At 44.1% G+C, this 23639-nt stretch overlaps 1 protein-coding gene across 2 annotated transcripts in view; it reads left to right on the plus strand.

The window, feature by feature from the left end:
* Positions 1-23639, plus strand: part of SH3RF3 (SH3 domain containing ring finger 3) — a 477464-nt gene that overhangs the window by 370267 nt on the left and 83558 nt on the right. For both annotated transcript variants that reach the window (XM_029604598.1, XM_029604599.1), the window contains 2 exons: positions 10829-10929; positions 21629-21799. In XM_029604598.1, coding sequence (XP_029460458.1) covers positions 10829-10929; positions 21629-21799 — 272 coding nt within the window. The remainder of the gene's footprint in view (positions 1-10828; positions 10930-21628; positions 21800-23639) is intronic.

The following is a 23639-nucleotide window of genomic DNA, read 5'->3' on the forward strand; positions in this document are numbered from 1 at the left end:
GAGAGTAAATGAGCATGTTTGTGTGTGGATGAACATGAGAGAGAAAAAGCTTATGAGTGTGTCTATGTGTGTAGTTCAGCGTGTGAAACAGAGAGGGAACAAGAATGAATGTATGTATATATTTGAGCATGAGAGAAAAAGCAAATGAGCATGTTTGTGTGTATATAATTGAGCACGTGAGAGAGAAAGTGTGTGTGTATATATAATTGAGCATATGAGAGAGAATGCATGAATGAGTGTGTATGTATGTATATGGTTAATCATGTGAGAGAGCAAGAGCATGGAGAAAGTTTGTGTGCAACAAGCCACCCTCACCCGACCTGCTAATCTATGATAATCTCTGGGCATCTGGAAATCAAAAGTCCCGGGTATAGAAAGCAAGTTTTAATTATTGGGTGTTATTTTATGTATCAGCTGTTTTGAAATATGTTATTGGCATATTGAAAACTTTATATGAATTTTTAATTATTGGATGTTATATTTGTCTGGATTTTTAAAATATTTATAATGTGTATTACTATGGTCTTAATATTATAATTTATATTTCTTGATTTTGTTTGATGTTTTATGAGGCATGCTATTTCTGGTTTTCCATTGTTACACTGCATACATAGTCTGGCTTGTTGTGGTTTCCAGTTCAGTTTTTAACTGAATGCTTATACTTACACTTTATGATCTCTTTGTTCATAATTTGGTGAGGATCTGTCAGTGTTCTGCATTGAGAACAAGGTAAGGTGTTCTGCTAGCAAGTAGTTTTGTGTAGGTTCTATAGTAGCTTGGCTTGTTCTGTTTTACTAATAGTCGGTGTATTGGTGTTTTAGGGGCTGGTGTAATAATTACAATATTGCCTTTTCATAGGTAGGATTGTTACTGTTTAAGTGCTGGCATGTAGTACTGTTTTGATATAGGAGGTTTACTATATTGTAATTCAGTTTACTCATGGCTTTCTGAGGGCCAAACCTATACCTAACATGCATTACCACAGGCCTAATACCATATGGGATCAAAATGACATTTTTCTTTTACATTTTTGGCAGGATTTTTTGCATGTTGTAAGTGATATTTTTATCTTAGAATGTTCTTTTTCATGTAAAATCTGGTATTATAAGAGATGTGTTTCGGGGGTTTTTTCGTTTCGTGGTTTGGTTCGGGTCCACCGCAGGTAATTTCGTTTCTTTCCGCAGTTTTGTTTTGTTTTGTTTTTTTTCGTGGTTCTTTCGTTTTGGAGTTAGTGTGCACTAACCAGTTTTCTAATTTCAGAGTTAATGCACCCCATCTGGACTTAGAGCACACTAACTCTATGTTAGTGCACATTAAGTCCCGTTAGTGCGCACTACCTAGTTTTCTAATTCCGGATTTAGTGAGCCCTAATAGGACTTAGGGAGCACTAACTGGCTGTTAGCAGGCACTAACTAAAGTTTGCTTCGCTGATTTCCCTGCAGTCTCTCTAGTTAGCTTCAACTGGGTCTCCCAGTAGCACATCTTTCCAGAGCTAATCATTGCAGTGTCAGTCCTGGGCTAGGGGCCAGGTATCAGCTCCCTCCCAGTCTGCTCTTTCCTTGTTTAATATTGATTAACACATGAGCATGTTTATTTGTTTTTTTTCTAATCATAAACAATACAGTAGTGACAAATTCACTATGCACAAGCAAGGTTCAGAATAGCTTGAGGTCAGGAACCAGAAAGAAATGGCAGACGATACAAAGGGGCAGTAATACAAAAAATTCAGGAATGCCAGAGGATAAGTCAAAATAGGCAGAACAGGAACACAAGGCAAAGGCCTGTATAGAGATCTAAGAACACACATAACAGAGAAGGACTGGAATAGAGATCCAGGAACATGGGAGGTGATGAGGAAACAGAACAGGAGTTACAAGTATAAGGCAACAGAAAAAATGAACCACCCAGAAGCTGGGGAAAAAATACCCCAGCCAACCTTTGTTGGCTTCTGCTAGGCCAATCAGGACATAGTCGAACAAGACACGTAACATGGACAGTAATATCCAGGAGGCCATGTAGCTCCTCCTGGAGGAGCGAGTCCTAGAATCTTTTGGGCACTAAGGCTGGCCTATAAATGACATTCCCACACTAGAATTCGTCTATTTACTACTATTTATCATAGTTTATTCATGATGCTTGAAATATATGAGTGATTACATTTGATATAGCATAGTATTTACACTTCACTCAACACTTGCCTCTTTTTAACACTATTTGATATACCCACACTGGAACCATTCATTATAAGCAACGATTCAGAAAAACTGAAACAAATCTCTGAGGATCTGGAAGAAGTAGTAGGTCAAATTGACTAAATAGTTGGAAATCACCAGAACCTGATGGTATTCATCCCAAAGATCTGAAAGAACTCAATTATGAAACTGCGGACCTACCATGAGCAATCTATAACTTACCATTAATATCTGCCATCGAAACAGGAGACTGGAGTGTAGCCAGTGTAATGGCAATTTTTTAAAAAAGTGGTGATCCAGAAACCTACAGATCAATGAGCTTGATGTCAGTTTTGGATAAAAAGATGAAACTATTGTTAAGAACAAAATTACTGCACAGATGGATAAACATGGCATAACGGGGAAGATCCAGTGTGTATTTAGCAAAAGGAAATCATGTTTTACTAATCTATTAGACATTTTTGAAGGTGTAAATAAGCCTAAAGGTATGCTGGCAGATTTACTATGTTACAATTGTAATTCACTTTATTCATAGCTTTCTGGTGACCAAGTCCACACCCAACACAAGTTACAAAGGCCTAATATCATATGGGTTCCATGTTTCTTGTTTGCAGGATTTTCTGTTTGGCATCATAGCAGTGAACGTAAATATAATATACATGCTGTAAGTCATTTTTTTTACCTCAAAAGACAGTACTTTGAATGTCCTTTTCTAAAAATCTGTTATATTTGCAGAATTTTTAAATTGTGCGTGAGGGGGGATCATGCAAGGCTGTAAGCGAGGGCTTCCCAAACTGGGTCAGGACCGCAAATGGTGTTACAAATCCTTTAGCTGGGGTCACAAGTGCCTCACGTGGCAGCGCTCCTTAGTAGTAGAAAGCTGTGTGGAACCCGCAAGCCAACGCGCAGTCACAGGTCCTGCAGAAGCCGCGCCATTGCATGAGTCTCTGTGGGACTGGATCTGCTGCAGGGCCTGTCAGCCTGCACCGACTTCACTGGCCCTGTGCTGACTTTCATTCCTAACGCTGCTGCCACCTGCAGATCGCACTCGAGCTTGCGATCAGCCATGACGGGAGGGGAGGGCTCGGTGTGCACGTACTGGTGAAGATTGCCATGACGACTCCTCATTCACCACTGAACCCAATCCAAGGGAAATATGTTGCCTCTGTCTTCAGCTTGCCCTCTCTTTTCGCAAATTGTCATCAACCTTTGGCCCAGAGCCCAATGGAAAATATTGCCACAGGCCCTGTCTCAGAGGGATGTGTAGGGAAAGGGCTGTTTGACAAGAAGGATCAGATGCAGAAGGGGGTTTGAGGGCTGGATCAGCTGAAGAGGGCTTGGATGGAGAGGGTAAGAGAGGGGGAATGACAGAAGAATGACTGACTGGAAGATGTAAGGTAGGACCTAGGGGTAAGAGAGGATCAGCTGGTGGGGTGTGAGAGAAGGGTTGGTGAGGCTGAGAGGTGATAGAGAGGGGGATGGGAGAGTAAGGAGGGAATAGAGGATGGTGTGAAATGAAGGGACGACAGAGGATCAGTTGGGGGTTATAAGAAGGGTTTGGGGGTGAGAGAGTATTAACCGGGGGGATGCAAAAGGGCTGAATGGGTGAGGGAGGAGGTGGGCTGGGGGAATGTAAGAGGAAATCAGCTGGAGGGGGTGGAGGTTAAGACAGAAGGTCTTCTGAGAGTAGTGGTGGTGGTGGAGGTTGTGAGAGGATCAGCTGGCACGTGGTAAGGGTGAGAGTGGATCTATTGCTGCAGGGGGACCACACCGCTGCTGATTTTGGTTTGATTGCCCTCTGAGGTCATGCGTATTTTCAAGCGTTAAAATGGGGTTGGCTAAAAATTTGGGAACCCCCCCTGCTGTAAGCTTAGCCTAGGGCACCTTGCACCGGCTCTGTGGTAGACAAAGGGGGGGTGAAATCATGTGAAAAAGGTGAGATAGTGGGGGGAAGCTGGTGTTGGATTGCATGTGAGAAGATGTATGCTCCTCTACCCAAAGCAGAGGAATCTTAGCTGGGCAGACTGGGTGGTCCAGTTTGGGCTTCATCTGCCATCATCTGCATCTTACAATGAGACTGATCACTGGCTCAAGGCGAAAGCAACAGAAAGTAATGGGGCAAAATAGATTTCATGAGTAATTAGAAAGTTTGAGTGACCTGATAAATGTCTTCAGATCAAAAGCATGTTTTCCTAATGGTAGGGGTGGCAGTTATTAAGTAATTGTGGTTTTCTTGACTGTTTTAATGGAATGTTATTGGTATTTTTATATTTGGGATCGTTTGTACTTCACTTTCTTTACAATCATAAGGCAAGTAATACAAGTTTAAAATAAATAGTCCTGTGGAAGGAAATTTTTACTCTGTGCGTCCAAGTGTTTAGGATTTTTCACAGTTGAAAGTTGGCAACCAACCCTAGACACTCCATGAAACTAAACAGTAGATTTAAAACAAATTTAAGAATGTCGTTTTGTCAGCCAACATACAACTAATTTATGAAAATTTGTTACCGGAGAATGTGATGAAGGTTAATAATAAAGCTGGGTGTAAGAAAGGATTTGACGATTTTCCCCAAAGACTGAACAATTAATACTTACTTGCAAGGGATACTTGTAGATTGCCGTGGCTTATTTCTGGGAGGGCGCACGATGGGATGGCTTTCCTCAATAGGGATTTGTCAGATAGTAACCTAGATTAGCCACTGTTAGAGGCAGCCTGCAGTGGGTGGATCCTTGGACCGGTGGCAGATGACCACGCCCCCGGGGGAAGATCCCAAGAGGGACCACCGGTCAGGCTCAGAGTATGGAGAAGGTACAGAGAAGGGCTACCAAAATGATAAGTGGAATGGAACAACTCCCCTATGAGGAAAGACTAAAGAGGTTAGGACTTTTCAGCTTGGAGAAGAGACGACTGAGGGGGGATATGATAGAGGTGTTTAAAATCATGAGAGGTCTAGAACGGGTAGATGTGAATCGGTTATTTACTCTTTCGGATAGTAGAAGGACTAGGGGACACTCCATGAAGTTAGCATGGGGCACATTTAAAACTAATCGGAGAAAGTTCTTTTTTACTCAACGCACAATTAAACTCTGGAATTTGTTGCCAGAGGATGTGGTTCGTGCAGTTAGTGTAGCTGGGTTTAAAAAAGGATTGGATAAGTTCTTGGAGGAGAAGTCCATTACCTGCTATTAAGTTCACTTAGAGAATAACCACTGCCATTAGCAATGGTTACATGGAATAGACTTAGTTTTTGGGTACTTGCCAGGTTCTCATGGCCTGGATTGGCCACTGTTGGAAACAGGATGCTGGGCTTGATGGACCCTTGGTCTGACCCAGTATGGCATTTTCTTATGTTCTTATGGAGACAGACACACCCTATTGAACCACCAGAGGTGGCAGTAGTGAGCTGGATGGCCCAGCTGGGCTGCAGTCCCTCAGATACTGGAACAGCGATCCCTGGAGGCTGAGCTGCAGTCCCTCAGATACTGGAACAGCGATCCCTGGAGGCTGAGCTGTAGTCCCTCAGATACTGGAACAGCGATGGGCCATTGGTCTGACCAAGCAATGCCACACGCCTTAGGCTCTTACGGAAAAGCTGATGCATTCCAGACTGCGTGAGAAATAACAAAAAATCAGGGCACAAACCAGAAAACATATCTTGCATATCGGTAATGATGTGTCTGCTATTTTGCCCCACCTTGCATACATGTTGACGGAATGGAAGGATTTCCTGTTCCTGTAACTCGTCTTAGTAGCGTATGGTGGCCTGATTTGTAATCCGAGGCAATCAATCGCTCCCAAGACTCTGAAGAGAAGTTAGTGATTCCATAAAACTCATTCATTGTTTGCTGCCGATGCTGCATATCTCGAGGAGAAGAAATATATATATATATATCATTTAGTTCTCCTGAAAAAGAAACTGTTCATTACGGTGACAAATTGACTGACTGGCAAATCCTTGTGGCATTACCAACAGTGCTCTGGAAGCTGCCTGAAGCTGAGAAAGATTAGAACTGTTGGGACTTCTAAATCCACAAGCAGAGCATAACTTTTCAGCACCAAGCTCTTCAAATCCTCATTTAACTCCTGACAGAAAATGCAAAATAGTTTGGCAAATCTATATCTAATTAGCACTTGCTCATCGGATAAAGTCAAAAAAGCCTATTCTAGGCCTATAATTCTTTTGTGGAGGATATTGTTTTCTCCTCCTCTGCTATCTCTGCCTCCGCTGACACACTCGCCTCAAAACCCCACACATAATAAATCATTCCGAAGACACGCAGTCCACCTAATACCAGACAAGAAAAGCATACTTACCCCTCCCTGGTGAAATCCTTGGTGCAAAAGAACATTCATAGGTGAGGTGATGCACGCACTACTACATTTTGAAAACATGATGTATTGTACTTGCATGCTGGAACATCCCATCCACTCTCCCCTCTGCCAAAATGCCCTGACATTCCCTCCTTTGGGGGTCAATGTGACAAGCAGCACTAAGCTTCCCATGTTCCCATGCTGCTCGTGTTTTAGTGCAGGTTGTTCGGCACGAACGTTGCCCTGGAATGTAAAAAGGGTTTTAGTGCCAGAAAACCCACGCTAAAAAAAAAAAAAATCTGTGGCAAGCTAAGCACAGGTGCCTGCCAATTGCAGGGTATTAGCCTGATTTGCCATTGCCTTGCAGTGCATGGAGGGGGGGCGCTGCCTAGGCGCCTGGAACTTCCCGCAACTGGGCCTGATTACTCCTCCCTCCCTCCCCAGGTTGTCGAACGCTCCCCCCTCGCCAAGGTCTGGCCCGGGAGGGGGCAAGCAGTCCAGATCCAGGCCCGGGGGGGGGTCCTCTCATGTACCTACCTGATGAAATTGCTCATTCGCCGAGAGGTCCTTTTAAAGGTCTGGTCCATGACTTTAGAAAATAATAAACGCCCTTGCTGACTTCCACTGAGGCCCGAAATCCTCCCTTCCTGCCCAGGAACCCCCACTGGAGAATCTCCTCCAACAGAGGGGCTTGCAGGTTTCACTGGCATGTGACAGTGAGGGGACAAATCATCTGCAAGTGACAGATGGAATAAATTAAGTGTCGGGAGCAATCGGGAAGAGCCTTGCTGGGGGAGGTTCTCCGGCAGAGTTTCCTGGATGGGGTGGGGAGATTTCAGGCCTAGGGGGGGAAGTTGACAAGGACGTTTTAAAGGGACCTGCTGGCTATTGAGTCATTTCATCAGGTGGGTAGAAGAGAGAGAGGACCCCTGGGTCTGAACCCGGACCCAGACCGCGTAGCCTGCCAGGCCATAGCTTCGGGGGGGGGTTGGCAACCTGGTGAGTGGGGACTCTGGGTTTTTTTTTAGTACAGGGTGACATGCAGATAGACCACGGGTAAAAAAAAGTGTGCTTTTCCAGTTTAGCATGCTTTTTTATGCATGGTCTATTAGCATCTTATTAGCTTGCTGTATCCCGCAGAGAGCATCCCGTGTTGCAGCCTTATCCCATTTTAATAGGTCTCTTTTGAACTGCCTCACTCCTCAGGGAGGGTAATTTTCAAAGGCACTTCTGCAGATAAATCAGTGTTTTCTGATTGGCCTTTTACTGAAAACTTACGTTCGTATGTCATGTTCACGTGTAAATTTACCCAGACTGAGCAGAGGCTGTTGCGGGAGCGGTCCCGATTTGAAAGAAAGAGTGTGCCCATGGGTCATGACACGACCCCAGAGGAGGGCTCCAGAGAAGCGCCAAGGCAGGCGAGACGCGCGTCTGAGCACAGGCAGACTCGGGAACCTGACCTCTGCCGATCCCAAACGCACCAGAAGAGACCCAACAACGCAATGCTGGTCTCTGGGGCAGCCCTCCGGCCACTCGATAGCCCTTTCGGACCCGCCACCTGGGAACGGCAGGTGTGACAGGATGGACAGAGGTCGAGGGCATGCGATGGCACTGGAACAAGGATGAAACATACTTGGAGACTTGGGCGAGACGTAGGCACTTGGAGACTCAGGCAGGCACTGCCCCTCAGGGCGCCCTACACAGCCCCCTTGGGCGGGTCGTGGACCACCCTATCCCACTGCACGCCCTACACAACCTAGAGAGGCTGGTCGCAAACCACGCAGAGAGCGGGTCAAGCGCAGGACTGAAGCTCAGGATGAAGGAGGGATCCGGGCAGCACTCGAAGAAGGATCCAGCCGGAATGGGGCTCCAATGACCGGGAACGGATACCGGATCAGATACGGATTTACTCACAGGATGGTCATCTGGAGGCAGAGTCCGGCGGGCGAGGCTAGGCTGAACACTGGAGCCAGGAACTAGAGGATCAGGGACCACTGGACACAGGAACAGAAGTACTGGAATAACTGGAGACAGGAACCGAAGAACTGGAACATCCGAGGACAAAGACATCCGAAGGGAGGAACTGAAGAGGGAGTAGGACATCTGGAGACAGGAACATCTGGAGACAGGACGGACGATGACGCAGGATCCGACGAGCGGCCAGGGATCACAAACGAAGCAAGAGAGCTCCAATGAAGAACAACGGACCTTGAAGGAGAAGGGATGGACCTCAGAAGCCTCCTGGAAAGATGGAAAGAGACGAGGAATCCAGGATCAGACAGGCTCCTTGCGAAGGCAATGAGGGACTGGCGAGGAGACCTTTTATAGGGCTGGAGAAGACGCCCAGATGACGTCATCAGGCAGGGCTGCGGGGATTTTCCCGCCGCGGGCCCCTTAAATATCCAGGAGAGGCGCGGCCGCGCACCTAAGGAGAAACCAAGACAGCGGCAGTGGCGTCCGTGCCGCAAAGAACAGGGCTGGAGGCGGCATTCCTGCCGCCGGACAGGGCAGCAAGACGGCGGCTCCATGCCACGAAGGCAGGTCACGGCGGCGGCTCTGTCCGCCGCGGAGTGAAAAGGGCGGCGGCACTCCTGCCACATAGAGGCAGCAGCATCGGCGGCCTCCGGGCCGCGAGGCAGGGCCGGGATGTCAGCGGCTCCACTGGCCGCAGAAGGGCAAAGTTGGCGGCGGCCCTGCCCGCCGCAGAGAGAGAGAGGACAGCGGTGGCGCTGGGCCGCGCCGGGCAACGGCGTCGGCGGGAAGGTGAGAGACTGCTCGCAGCTAGGCCCGCGGGCAGCATTGCCACAGAGGCATTCCCTGGAGAGGGGAAGGGGGGGGGGGGGGAGGGATTTGACTTTGGGGACACACTTTTTGCATTTTCAGAAGTAAGTGCCATCAGTTTCCCAGGAAACATTTCTGCGCAGGGTTTAGCAGCTGTAATCGCATGCGGGTAGTTTCGGCACAATCATCAGCAAAAGAGAGCGTATGTGTAATAGTTTTCTATTGAAAATTGGTATAGCAAATGTGTATATTTGCCATATAATTTATGCTAGCTGTTACAAAATTGTTCCTTCATTGTCATTTCAAAGGTATGGATCAGTATATGAACTCTGCATACCCTGCCTACTCACTATATCTCAGTCTCTCTTCAGCTCAGCCTCCAGGGATCACTGTTCCAGTATCTGAGGGACTGCAGCCCAGCCGGGCATTCCAGCTCACTACTGCCACCTCTGGTGGTTCAGTATACTGTCTAATAAAAGAACTAGTGTGCGTCTGTCTCCTAACTCTGAGCCTGACCGGTGGTCCCTCTTGGGATCTTTGCCCGGGGGCATGGTCACCTGCCACCGGTCCAAGGATCCACCCACAACTCTCCTAAATAACTCCAAATTGAACAGATTGCTAACTCCCAAGCAGACTGTTAACTCCGAACAGAACATATTTGCCTTGATTTGCAAGATATTAAGTACTGTAAATGATAATAATAATAAAATACTTTGAGGGTAAGTGGATGCCTGAGAGGATCTTGGTCCCGGCATTTTTCCAGGTGGAAGAGAGATGTGGTGGGGGATGGGCAGCCTGGGCTGCCCCGTTTCTTTTTTTTTTTTTTATGCGCTTTTTTTGGAGGGGGTTATGTTTAATTCATTTCGTAAACTTAAGAAAATGAAATAAACATTAAATGAACTGAAACTGGTGGGAAAAAAACGCTCCAATAACGAACTTAAAAAAAACAAAGCAACTGTTTTTACCCTGGGTACCCCTAGTGTTTTTATATAAATGTTGAAACGACACACTGAATGATATTTGTGTATAATGGAGCATGATGACTGCCATTGAATTGGGTGCTTTAATTTCTTTGGTTTCTCAGTTACCCTGTGTTTATGTAAACCCATGTTCTGGTTGAGCCAATGTCTTCCCTTCAGATGCATGCAGAGTTAATCAGGCTTGCATGGAAGGTAAACGTTAAAAATCGTAAGCTGGACAACATTACATGGATATTGGACTGTGATAAAGCCAAGCAGCCAAATGCTTTTACTCTCTAAATGCCATGAGATTCATATGCAAGTTACAGTTGAACTGTTTTGACATGCCCGGGGAAAGGCTGTTAACAAGCCTGCATCCCTAGGGGTGGAACCGTCTTCTTAGAATTTCTAAGGTTAAAAGACCGTCATGCTGTCATGCATCAGAAGACAGGTGTCAAATCTACGAAGCAAGCCTGTGCTCCTACATAAACAGTTGTTTCAGCTTATTTCTTTGAGAGAATAATACTACCGAATGCCCTCTTAATGTTTTGCGCCTCTCTTTTTTTTTTTTGGTATATTTTTAGGATTCGTCTTCCTTTGGATCCCTACCCATGGCTGGCGCTGTTGGACCCAGAGCGAGTGGAGATCAGGGAATGCCACCAAAGGTTCAGCTGCCCCTCAACATGTAAGCTGCCGTTGTAGCCTTAATCTCAGAGAGACACATTTCACAAATTACTTTGCCGGTTGCTTTGTTTTCCATTCAAAGGAATTGTTGCTGCAGCTGCTGGCGTCGGAACGCAGGTTATCGTCGTTTTGGGTAGAATGAACCTGCACGGAAAGTGACATGTCAACCGTTGCAGCCAAGGGCATGTCACTTTCTCTCTATCAGCTCTTTTTAACCTCCAAACTATTCATTATAGCTACATGAATCTTTCCAAGACAAATGCATCCATCAGCTAAACTTGCCGTAGGAAATTCCCGTCCTTCGCTGTTACAAACAGGTTTATTTCCAAAATGGCCAGGTTATACAAATTAATTAGACCAATGCTGATATGCTACCAATTACTTAGCAAGGGGGTCTCTCCAGTTCTACACCACTAAGTGTGGAATTTTTTGTTTCCTTTAAACAAAATTAATAAGGGACTTCTGAGAGAGAGAGGGCCTCTGAAGAAATCAATATGTCACTCTACTATTTATACCACTGTAATAGGGGGCACTTTTAACTTGAAGTTTCGGGGATGGGGTAGGTTTAGAGGGGTGGTTTTATAAACTGTAGGAGGTATGAAGAAGAAAGTACGCATCACTGAAGATTTTCTGTCATTTTAGTTGATGAAAGGTACAAGAAGAGTTGATTTGTACAATGCACTCTCTACCTAGCTTGATGCACTCTCTACCTAGTTTGTTTGAAGCTAGGTAGAGAGTGCATTGTACAAATCAACTCCTCTTGTTCCTTTCATCGACTGAAATGGCAGAAAATCTTCAGCGATGTTTACTTTCCTGTTCGTACCTTCTACTGTGTATGTAAAACCTCCCCTCTAAACCTACCCCACCACCCTAAACCCCACTCTGAGTCCAAAGTGCCCCCTCTTACATATTAGTGACATATTAGTCTCCCTCTCTCTCCCTCCTGAATGGCATGCGTGATAAAAATAAAAAAAAAACCTTTTCCCGGTAATGCACACTCAGTGTATGAATCAGCGCATGAAGCAAAAAATAATCCAGGTGTGTTATATTTATCGCACTTTGTGCGGGAGCAGGGAAATTAGCTTAACCACACACCCCTTTTTTTTTTTTTAAGCACGGATGCTTTTTTTTTTTTTTTTGTAAATCTAGGGGTGAGGCACCTATTCTACTAAGCCAGCAATGCATGTTAAATGTTGAATTTTGCACAGAAAAGGTTTTGGTGAGGAAACTACGCACGAGCCGCATTTGCATGCAAAGCAGCTCGCTGATATTAAAGAAGGCTGGATCGTGACAAACATTGCAGTCCACAGTAAACCCAGGAAAGTTTAACTACACATCAAGAGTTGTAACGCAGCAGGCGCGATCCCTAGTCACTGCCACCCTGCCAGCGCCACAATCCAAAGTGACGCCAACTAACCCAAGGCATCTTTCATTCCGCACACGAGGGGCCGTGGGTCAGCCAGTTCAGTTTTTGATTATGATGGCAGTGGGACTGGAGCGACTGGGGATTTACTCCTGCCCCATTACATCTTGGGTGCTCCTGATGGCAAGGGTGGGGGTCCAGCAGTGAGGGGGGGGCTGGCGATCAGCATGGGGGGTAAATATATATATTGGGTGGGAAGGGGCAGGTCTTCCTGGGGGGGGAGATGGTGCTCTGCCGTGGAGGGAGGGAGCATTTTACTTTGAGGGGACCATGTGATTGTGGGGAGCCAAGTCACTGTGAGCTTGCTGCCTCTTTAGGATCGCGGCCCAAGGGCCGGCAAAACACATAACGTTTCCATCAGCGCTTTCCCAGCGTGCATGAGGGATTTACTCATTAGGGCCCACAGTTATGGGATCCCAGAGAGAGCCTGCTGAGGATTTTCACTGCAGCGACTGGGAGGGAGAAACCCCTGCAGTAGCTATCAACGAAGGCTCGCTGTACCTCTGAATTTCCGTGGCCTGTAAGTGATGCATTATGGTAGTTTACATCAATGAATGTTGTTAAAATTTTTCTTAAGGGTCATGTCCGGTCCTTTCATTTTTTTTGCCCCATTATTCCGTCGAAACCTTGTAATGCACTTTTAGGAAAGTGGGCTAAAACTTTTAAACAAAAAATAAGGGCCCAGTGGAGGCGGTTCTGATTGAAGAGGCAGCCCAAAGGAGCTGCAGGCATTTGCCGGGCCCAAAAAGAAATAAAGGGTTTTTTCTCCTAATGTGCCAGATAGATAATTTATTTATTTATTTATTTTTAATTTTTATATACCGATTTTCATGCATCAAATGCATATCAAACCGGTTTACAATGAAACAGTATAAGCAGGAAATAAAATTCCTTAGTCTAATACATTGAAATATCTGTAACAAAATAATTGTAAATAAAGCAAGAAGCTAAACAACATTACTAAAAGTTAAATTATTAACGAAAACATACATACAATTGTTTAAAAGGAGCACAAAGGTTAGCACGTGTTAGTGCTATGTGCGCTGGTGGAATCTCGATTTCTGCTGTGTGTGTGGGCCCCCCCCCCCCCCCCTTGCCGTTCGTTGCTGCCTGGCGTAACAGGTTTCCCAGGGCCCGGCGCAGATCCAGCCCGGAACCTTCCTTGGTCGGTGCTTTGCCGCGCTAACCGCCTACCGACGCAGCACGAGCGGTCGCTAAGCGAGGAGCCGATCGGATTCCCTGCGCGGTCTTTCCTGGGGGGCCCTGGCTTAGCCTTTGTTAAGAGGAGCACTGGAGCGATGTCTCAGCGGGCTGGGACCTAAGGGGGAAAAGGAGAGGAATAGATATTACGTTTTGTGGTTTCAGCAAAACGCTCTTCGTTCAGCTGTCCGGCCTCTGCAGAGGTGCTAAGCATTTTGCTGCGTGGATCCAGCTCGTGTATGAAATCGTTAATCGCTCCACGATAACATCTAGCTTGCTTTTTTTTTTTTTGGCCATAGGCTTCAGGCTCAAACTCTCCCCAGAAGTCTTGGAAGGTATCGGGAAAAACGTCCAAGGCAATGAACCGCAGTGGCGGCGGTTTAAGTCAGACGTGTTTACATTCCAGGGCTGCAGTAACATCCATACGCCGTCTGAACAGGAAAGAGTCCAGTTACAAGCAAAAAACTTACTTAAAACTCTAGCATTAGCCAAAAAAAAGATAATTTCATTTTCAGTAAACAAATTAAAGTCCCCCATTTTTTTGGTTCTGATTTGCATGTAATGCCTGAGACGGTGCTTTTCCCTTAGAGTTTTTGTAAGTGCATTTTACCGACACCGTTATGAACGTAAGTAAATTAGGAGGCAGGCTGAAAAGGAATCCGAGAATATATTTTTTAACCGAGCGGATGGAGGGACACCTGGCACAGACTTCCAGCAGACGTGGTAGGGAGCCAGAACACCAAGAGAGTTCAAGCTTGGGACAGACACAAAGGAATCTCAGAAGCAGAGATTGAGGATGGGCCCGATGGCAGCAAAGCAGACTGGCACAGATAGGCAGGTTGGGTGGGCCAAGTAGTGCTTATGTGCTGCCAACTGTTTTTTTAGACCCACCCTCCAGGTTAATCAGAACCAGGGCTTGGGAACTGGCGCCATGAGCTTCCATTTGCAAATACCTATTTTATATCCCCCGTCCAACATACTCAGTCCGGTCATTGCAGTGACAGTGTTCAGCTGGGAGCCATGCACCAGAGCACCTTCAATATAACATAAGATATGGCCATGCTGGGTCAGACAGAGGGTCCATCAAACCAGCATCCTGTTTCCAACAAGGACCAATGCAAGGCACAAGTACCTGGCAAACATTACATTGAACCCATGCTACTAATGCCGGCAACAAGCAGTGGCTATTCCCTAAGTCAGCTTCATTAATAGCAGTTTATGGACTTCTCCTCCTCCAGGAACTTGTCCAAACCTTTTTTAACTCAGCTAGGCAAACTGCCTTTACCACATCCTCTGGCAATGAATTCCAGAGCTTAATTATGCTTTGAATGAAAAATAATTGTCTTTGATTTGTTTTAAATGTGCTATTTGCTAACTTCAAGGAGTGCCCCCCAGCCTGTCTGTTATCTGAAAGAGTAAATAATGGAATCACATTTTACCTATTCTAGCCCATTAATGATTTTATTGACCTGTATCATATCCCCCCCTCAGCCGTCTCTTTTCCAAGCTGAATAACCCTAACCTCTTCAGCCTTTCCTCATAGGGGAGTTTTTCCATCCCCTTTATCATTTTGATTGCCTTTCTCTGTGCCTTTTCTACTGCAACTGTATCTTTTTTGAAATGTGGTACCAGAACTGCTCACAGTACTCAAGCTAAGGTCTCACCATGGAGCGATACAGAGGCATTATGACATTTTCCATTTTATTAACCATTCCCTTTCCAATAATTCCTGTTGGCTGTTTTGACTGCTGCAGCACACTGAGCCGACGATTTCAAAGTATTATCCACCATGATGCCTAGATCTTTTTCCTGGGTGGTAGCTCCTAATATAGAACCTAACATTGTGTAACTACAGCAAGGGTTATTTTTCCCTATATGCAACACCTTGCACTTGTCCACATTAAATTTCATCTGCCATTTGGATGCCCAATCTTCCAGTCTTGCAAGGTCCTCCTGTAATGTATCACAATCCGCTTGTGATTTAACTACTCTGAATAATTTTGTATCATCTGCAAATTTGATAACCTCACTCGTCATATTCCTTTCCAGATCATTTATAAATATATTAAAAAGCGCAGGTCCCTGAGGCACTCCACTCTTTACCTTTCTCCACTGAGAAAACTGATCATTTAATCCTACTCTCTGTTTCCTGTCTTTTAACCAGTTTGCGGTCCACAAAAAAGACATCGCCTCCTAGCCCATGACTTTTTAATTTTCTTAGGAGTCTCTCATGGGAGACTTTGTCAGTGCCTTCTGAAAATCCAAATACACTACATCTCTTGCTCACCTTTATCCACATATTAACCCCTTCAAAAAAATGAAGCAGATTTGTGAGGCAAGACTTCCCTTGGGTAAATTCATGCTGGCTGTATCCCATTAAACCATGTCTTTCTATATGTTCTGTGATTTTGTTCTTTAGAATAGTTTCCATGATTTTTCCTGGCACCGAGGTCTATAGTTTCCTGGATCACATCTGGAGCCCTTTTTTAAATATTGGCCACCCTTCAGTCTTCAGGTACAATGGACGATTTTAATGATAGGTTACGAATTACTAGTAATAAATCACATTTCATTTTTCAGTTCTTTCAGAATCCTAGGGTTTATACCTTCTGTCCCAGGTGATTTGCTACTCTTCAGTTTGTCAATCTGGCCTACTACATCTTTCAGGTTCATTGTGATTTGGTTCAGTTCATCTGAATGCTTACCTTTGAAAAAATGTTACTGGAATGGGAATCTCCCTAACAACCTTATTAGTAAATACTGAATAAAAGAATTCATTTCATCTTTCCACAATGGCCTTATCGCCCCTAAATGCCTCTTTAATCCCTTTATTATTTAACGGTCCAACCAACTCCCTTGCAGGCTTCCTGCTTCAGATATATTTTTTAAAGTTTTTATTATGAATTTTTGCTCTAAAGCCAGCTTATTTTCAAATTCTCTCTTAGCCTGTCTTATCAATGTTTTACATATATACTTACCAATGCTTATGCTTTTTCCTTATTTTCTTCAGATAGATCAATCTTCCAATTTTTGAAGGAAGTTCTTTTGACTAAAATAGCCTCTCTCACCTCGCCTTTTAACCATGCCGGCAGTCATTTGGCCTTCCTTTCACCTTTCTTAATGCATGGAATAAATCTTAACTGAGCTTCTAAGACGGTATTTTATAAACAATGTCTAGGCCTATTGTTCAGTCTTAACCTTTGTAACTGCACCTTTCAATTTTTTCTTATTTCCTCATTTTATCAAAGTTTCCCTTTTGAAAGTTTAGTGCTAGAACTGTAGATTTACTTATTGTCCCCCTTCCAGTCATTAATTCTAATTGGATCATATTATGATCACTATTGCCAAGTGGCCCCACCACCGTAACGTCTCACACCAAATCCTACATCTCTCTAACAATTAGATCCAACATTTCTCCCTCTCTCCTCGGTTCCTGAACCAATTGCTCCATAAAACTGTCATTTATTCCATCCAAGAACTTTACCTCTCTAGCGTGTCCCGATGATACATTTACTCAGTCAATAATGGGGTAATTGAAATCTCCCATTGTTACTGCACTGCCAAATTTGTTAGCTTCCCTAATTTCTCTTAGTATTTCATCGTCCATCTGATCATTTTGACCAGGTGGACAGTAGTATACCCATATTGCTATACTCTTACTCAACACACATGGGATTTCTACCCATAAACATTCTACTATGCATTTAATCTCCTTCTTTTGGACTCCATGCCAACCTGAACATAAAGTACCCCCCTCCTCACCAAGTTAATCCACCCTATCACTGGTATAGAACTGCCCCATTGGTTATCCTCCTTCCATCAGGTCTCTGAGATGCCTATTATGTCAATCTCATCATTTGCTGCTAAACACTCTAACTCTCCCGTCTTACTTCTCAGACTTCTGGCATTGGCATACAGACATTCCAAAGTGTGTTTTTTGTTTGTATTAACAACCTGCTTATCAGTTGGCAGGGATCATTTGTAATCTTTGGTGATTTTTTTTACATATAGGCACATGGACTACATTTGTTTTTATTGGAACCTCTCTGTTGGGCTGCCCTAACTCTCCTGTTTCATTAATATCTTTTGAAGATACTTCCCTCTGAGCTATGCGCTGCTGAGCAACTGTCAGCTTTCCCCCTTGTTCTAGTTTAAAAGTTGCTCTATCTCCTTTTTAAAGGATGCCAAAGAGGAACCAGCCAGGAGGCTGGTTCCTCTTTGGTAAAGGTGGAACCCATCCTTTCGGAAGAGATTCTCCCTTGCCAAAAAGCTTCCCCAGTTCCTTGCAAAACTGAATCCCTCTTCCTTGCACCATCGTCTCATCCACGCATTGAGACTCCGGAGCTCTGTCTTCCTCTGGGCACCTGCGCGTGGAACAGGGAGAATTTCAGAGAGTGCTACCCTAGAGGTTCTGGATATCAGCTTTCTACTTAAGATCCTAAATTTGGCTTCCAGAACCTCCCTCCCACATCATTCTGTGTCATTGGTACTCACATGTACTCTATGATCATGGGACTCCACAGCATTCCCAGCCCCTGCCAACCCAGAGAGCCAAAGACCCAAGCCAGTATTGTCACTGATCCACTGGTCCGGCCCATGCTTCCATCTTCTGTGTGTGTAGGAGCTTTTTCTTGTGATCATCTTGCTCTTGTCTTTCACCCAAAGAGTTTCTTTACCTTTCATTTGTTGGAATATTGTGATAAGCGCTATAGTAATTAATGACCACTCTAGGATAACTTTTATTGATGTCACTCTCATAATTGCCTGCGCCAGGTACTGAAAATCACAAAATCTCATTCTTGAGTGAATTAGCAGATCGAGAAGCAGTAGAACCTGGCCATCTTCACATCACTTTGTGTTTGAAGCTGAAGAGGTCTCCAGTGGGTCTCGGATTAACCCCAATTTAGAAAGTTTTCATTTAATAAAAGTTCTAAGAAGAAGGAAGCAAAGTATTTCACTTTTCTGGAGTCTCCAAAATATTCTTTTCTTTAAGACTTCCAAGAGCAGCTTTGCCATGTCTGGAGGATAAATTAAAGCTCTCTGCTCTTTTGGCTCATCCTTACGTTTCACATCAGGCCAGCAACAGCAGATGGTGCATAGACTTGCTATCACTGTGCATACTGAACCAAGAGTTTGTGGCATGGCCTCCCCCATCTGGTGACTAACAAAATATACTCACTTGATTTGGGGCTGTTGTACCATGTACACATGAAGCCAAGTGGATCAAGTTGAGCGTGCTCACGAGTTGTAACTAAATGTTTTGTACTCTGCTACTTATTACCGTTTATTTACAGCCTACAGCGTAAGAGGAAGAAGAATCTGTTGATATACAGAGTGAAATAAATATAAATGCTTTGCAGCGGGAAGGAAGCACGAGTGACTGCTGTAAATGCAAAGGAACGCATCCCCAGCTTTAAAAAAACAAAAACAAACAATAGTAAAGTTATAGGGAACTGCAAACCAACGTCAAATTTGCCAATTTCAAGTAATAATATTAAAAGTGCTGTAGCAGTGCAACTGAAGATGTTCCTTGTAAAGAATAATGTCTTAGGCCCCAGTCAGTCCAGATTTACACTTGGGCCGTGGAAACTGTGCTACCGGACCTAATGGACAATCCAATGGGAAATCCTACAGCAGCATTTGATACAATCGATGGTGTAATTTTGCTGGATCATTCATCAAATGTTGGGATTGGTGGGGCATTCTTAATTTCAGTTTAGGACTTTTTTTTTTATGAGACTATGAATACAAAAGTTAGTTTCAGGAAAGAATGCATCACAAGTTGGCAGTGGTTTTTATGGGGATACCCGCAAGGGTCCCCTGTTTTATTTCATATTTCTGTGAAATCCTTGGGGGATCGAATTTGTGGTCCAAGTTATAATATTTTTTTTTTTTTGCCAGTGAGATATGGATATGCTTCTTTGTATACTTTCCATTGGCCCTTTAACTGAAAAAGAGGCAATCAAAAAGGTAAAACCTGCTAGGCTGTGGTTAGTTTTAAATAAGCTTAAAATAAACCTAGAGCTAAAAATCAGAAATCTTTTAGGTTCAAAAAAGCTTCTTCTCTGCCATTAAATAAAACTCTGGTATTAGATGATTTTGATATAGAATTTTTCATGCACATATTAGTTTTGTTATATAAAGTTCTTTCTATCAACAGCACCGAGTAAGACAGCTTTGCGATTTTTTTGAGTACATTGAAAATGGCAACTGTCATACACATGGTAATTATCTCAAAATTAAATACAGGCTCAAGGCAATCAACGTTGAGATACAAAGGCATAATAAAATCACAATGATAGACATGATAATATGACAGCAAAAACACAACACTGATACCAACCATATAACATTAAGTTACAGTCATAAATAAAACAAATTCATAAGACACCATACAATAAAGTACAAAGACAGAACCTCAAATCCATCGCTAAGCACAAAGCGAAAAGTAATCTCAGCTAAGATCCAAATAGAAACAAATATCCTCAAATAAAAGCCATGTTAAGGCAAACTCAAGCTATACAGTGGTCTGCCAGAGAAAAATATTCATTGTCTCCAGACAATACAAAATACTTCTACACACTTGGGAGCCGATGCAATAAAGTCGCGTAGAAAGCGGGCGCTGAACAGTCGCCCCAAGGGGGGCGCCATGCAATATTTAAATAAGGGGGTCACATTAGCAAGGAGTCGCTAGGGTCGCTTGCGTGACCCTAGCACATCCTTGCTATCGCAAACACAATCGGTTTTCGTGACTGCCGTCCACCGGTAAGGAAAACCGACGCTGAGTTTATTGGCGTCAGTTTTCATGATGGTCACGAAAACCAACACCGATAGACCCGGCATCGGTTTTCCTTATCGGCGGACAGCAGTCACGAAAATTGATGCCAGGTTTATCGGCGTCTGTTTTCGTGACGGCTGTCCGCCAGTTGAAAACCGACGCCGATAAACTTGGCGTCGGTTTTCGTGATGGGTCCAACTGTCTATTATTTTTTTTTAACTTTTTTTGTTTCTTTTATTTTTCATCCTACTTAATATCACTTTTTCTCTTTTTGCATCGGGAGCGAATGCCTTATAGCCTCATTCACATGCATTTGCATGTGCTGAGCGCTATTAGATTCACTCCGCCTTGGACGCACGTTGAATAGGCGCTAATCCCCTTATTGCATTAGGAGATTGATTAGTGCCTATTCTACCCGCGTCCGACTGCAGGTTAACAGTGCGCTCGGCCCCTTGGTGACAGGATGTGGCTAAAAGGATCCCAACACCCCCAGTTCTCGCACATTTGCATCGGCTGCCCATTTGTTTTTGGATGTAATTTAAGATGCTTTTAGGGCCCAGCCTATCTTAGGGAAAAATTGTTAAATTACATCCTGGGAGAACTCTTCAAGGGCCTTTCTGTGTTTGCAAATTTGATATTTGATAGGTTAAGCTGTAATTTTGGGTCGGTCGTGCTCAGAGCACTCTTAGGGTGCGCACCGAGTATTTTTAGAGTGTTTATAACTTGATTTCTAATAGCTCGGTTTTTAATTATATATTATTGGTATTTAATATGTTTTTAAATTAGATAATTGTATGATATTCTTGATTTTTTTTTTTTATACGTTATCCCCTGTGAGCTTCTTAGGAATATGGAGTCTAGGTAGAAAATAAATAAAGAAATATAAAGCTAGTCCAGTAAAAAAAAAAAAAAAAGTCACCTACAACTTTATTTACACATATCCAACAGGACAGCCCTACTATTTTATCCAGGCAGGAAGAGGTCGAAATCCCTGAGCTGAATGGTGCATGACAGACTCCTTCCTTTTCTCATGGGAGTGTGTGCCTGCTGAACTGTTGTGTCCTCTGCAGCCTTCGCCTCTGACCATGGCTTTTTCCAGTTCATTTCTACATAGATGTGTATCAGGGGCACTGGGATTCACCTCAGTGTAGGCTGGTGGCTCCTTAGACTGGGACTGTTCTGACATGGAAATCTCTGTCTGGGTGGCGTGTACTGTTTGTTCTCATGAAATAGGTTAAGATTTTATTTTTATTTTTTTTGCTTGACTTCATGGTCCGACTCGTGTGTTCCTTTCCACAGATACCTGGCACTCTATGCCTACAAGCCACAGAAGAACGATGAACTCGAGCTACGGAAAGGCGAGATGTACAGAGTCATCGAAAAATGCCAGGATGGATGGTTCAAGGGGACATCTCTCCGAACCGGCATGTCGGGCGTATTTCCTGGCAACTACGTGACCCCTGTTTCCAGGTGGGGGAATGGCACCAGAGACCAGCCAAAGCTTGGTACTGCTCCTCAGTTACAGGGCAGATTTGTTTTGAGATTATAACTTGAGTTTCCTTTTAAAAAGAAAAATGCTGTTAATTGTATTCCGTCCATATGCACTTTTTTTTTCCTTCATCCTTCCGAGCCAGCTCATTAGCAAATCATTTACCAACAGTGTTTTCCAGTGTCCTCCCACATATTCAGCCTCCTACCGGCCAAGCACTGTGAGGATATCCATAATTACCACTAGGCCTTCCCAATAGAATACTCCTGTAATCTACTCTTATTGCACAGGAAAGCACACATTTGATTATCAAGTATATGAAAGCGTACAGAAAAATGGTCGTAGTAGCCAAAGTTTGTGTCCACCAACGCTGTCAAGATGTCAGCCTTTGCTACTATCACACTTCCACATCTTTCAGACTAACACACACACACATATATATATATATATATTCATTCACATTTATTTTTCTTTTATAAATATGTTTAAACCCAATTACCTTTCTCCACATATCTACAGCTAACTTACATCAGGGGATTGGGCACGTAAAGAGAGCCGGAGGTGAGAGGTCAGGTCTTTTAAAGATAAACCTTATATTTCAGTAGGGGTAGGAATAAACCTAGATGAATTCTGTGTAGAAATTCTGTGCGCGGCTTTTAAAATTCTGCATTCTATATTTGTCATAGTCACACAATACAATCAATATGTTTGAGCAATAATTTAAAAATACGATGCAGAATGTTTCAATTTATGGCACAGAATTCCCCCAGGAATTCTGTAAATATCATAGGCTCCGCCCCTTCCATGCCTGAGCCCCTCTCCACAGCTCACTCCTGACCCGCCCACCTTGTTTTCTCCCTCCTGACCCAGGCACCAGCCCCCAGTTCTATCCATCTAGCTCAAGCTCTCTCTATATTACCACCCCATAGGCGCACAGGCTCAGTCATCCAGATTGCTGTCCCTCTGTCCCTCCCTAACTCAGTCTCTCCCTTCTCCTGGGTCCCGTCCCCCACCAAATGGGTACATGTTAGTCAGATAAGTGATTACCCTGGTTAAAACATACTCGGATAAAAGTGGCAGTGCAGGGGGCGGAGCTTAAACACTGCCAGATAAACCTGGTCATAGAGGAGAGCAGGTCTAAGGTTTACCCCAAGGAAACTTTTAAACTTAACTGGGTATATTCAGGGGGAAAAGCATCCTGCTGACTATATCACCTGGGTAACTTGCTGCCTGCCACCCTGCTGGATATTAACCTTGGTGCTTTAAATGACAATAAAAAGTGTCAGCAGTATATCTATCACTTTTACGTCAATGTAGGACCTTATTCAATTATAATTTTTTTCCCCCATAGGTACAGAATGAGGAAAATCCCTCTCCAAGCATTATAATTACAGGCTTGCTAGTGACTGAACTGTTCATTCATCTAAAGTCTGTTACCTAATTTGAATAGAGCATTTAGGGTCCTACGCGAGAAACCTGTATGCAAAAGAACTATGCATGGCATGTGAAAAAAAAAACAACCGAATGAGCCCCGTAAAAAGCCACTTAATGAGCAACGCTAACAGCGTGGCTGTCAGACCAGTGCTGGACTCCAGGCCAGGAGTAAAGCCTGTGCTGAGGGAGGGTCAGGAGGTGGGTGCTGTCAGCTGATGGATATCTAGATATATTTGGATCTGAGGAGGGGGGATGATGACCACATGTGTTTCTTTATTCCGGAGGATATGAGGGGACATGGCAATGGTGGGGGTTTGATGTCTTGATTTTGGAAGGTGGGAGTCCCTTACATTATTTTTTTCCAGTGCGTAGAAGAGGAGATGGGGG

The sequence above is a fragment of the Rhinatrema bivittatum genome, chromosome 5 (genome assembly GCF_901001135.1).
Source record: "Rhinatrema bivittatum chromosome 5, aRhiBiv1.1, whole genome shotgun sequence".
NCBI classification, from domain to species: Eukaryota; Metazoa; Chordata; class Amphibia; order Gymnophiona; family Rhinatrematidae; genus Rhinatrema; species Rhinatrema bivittatum.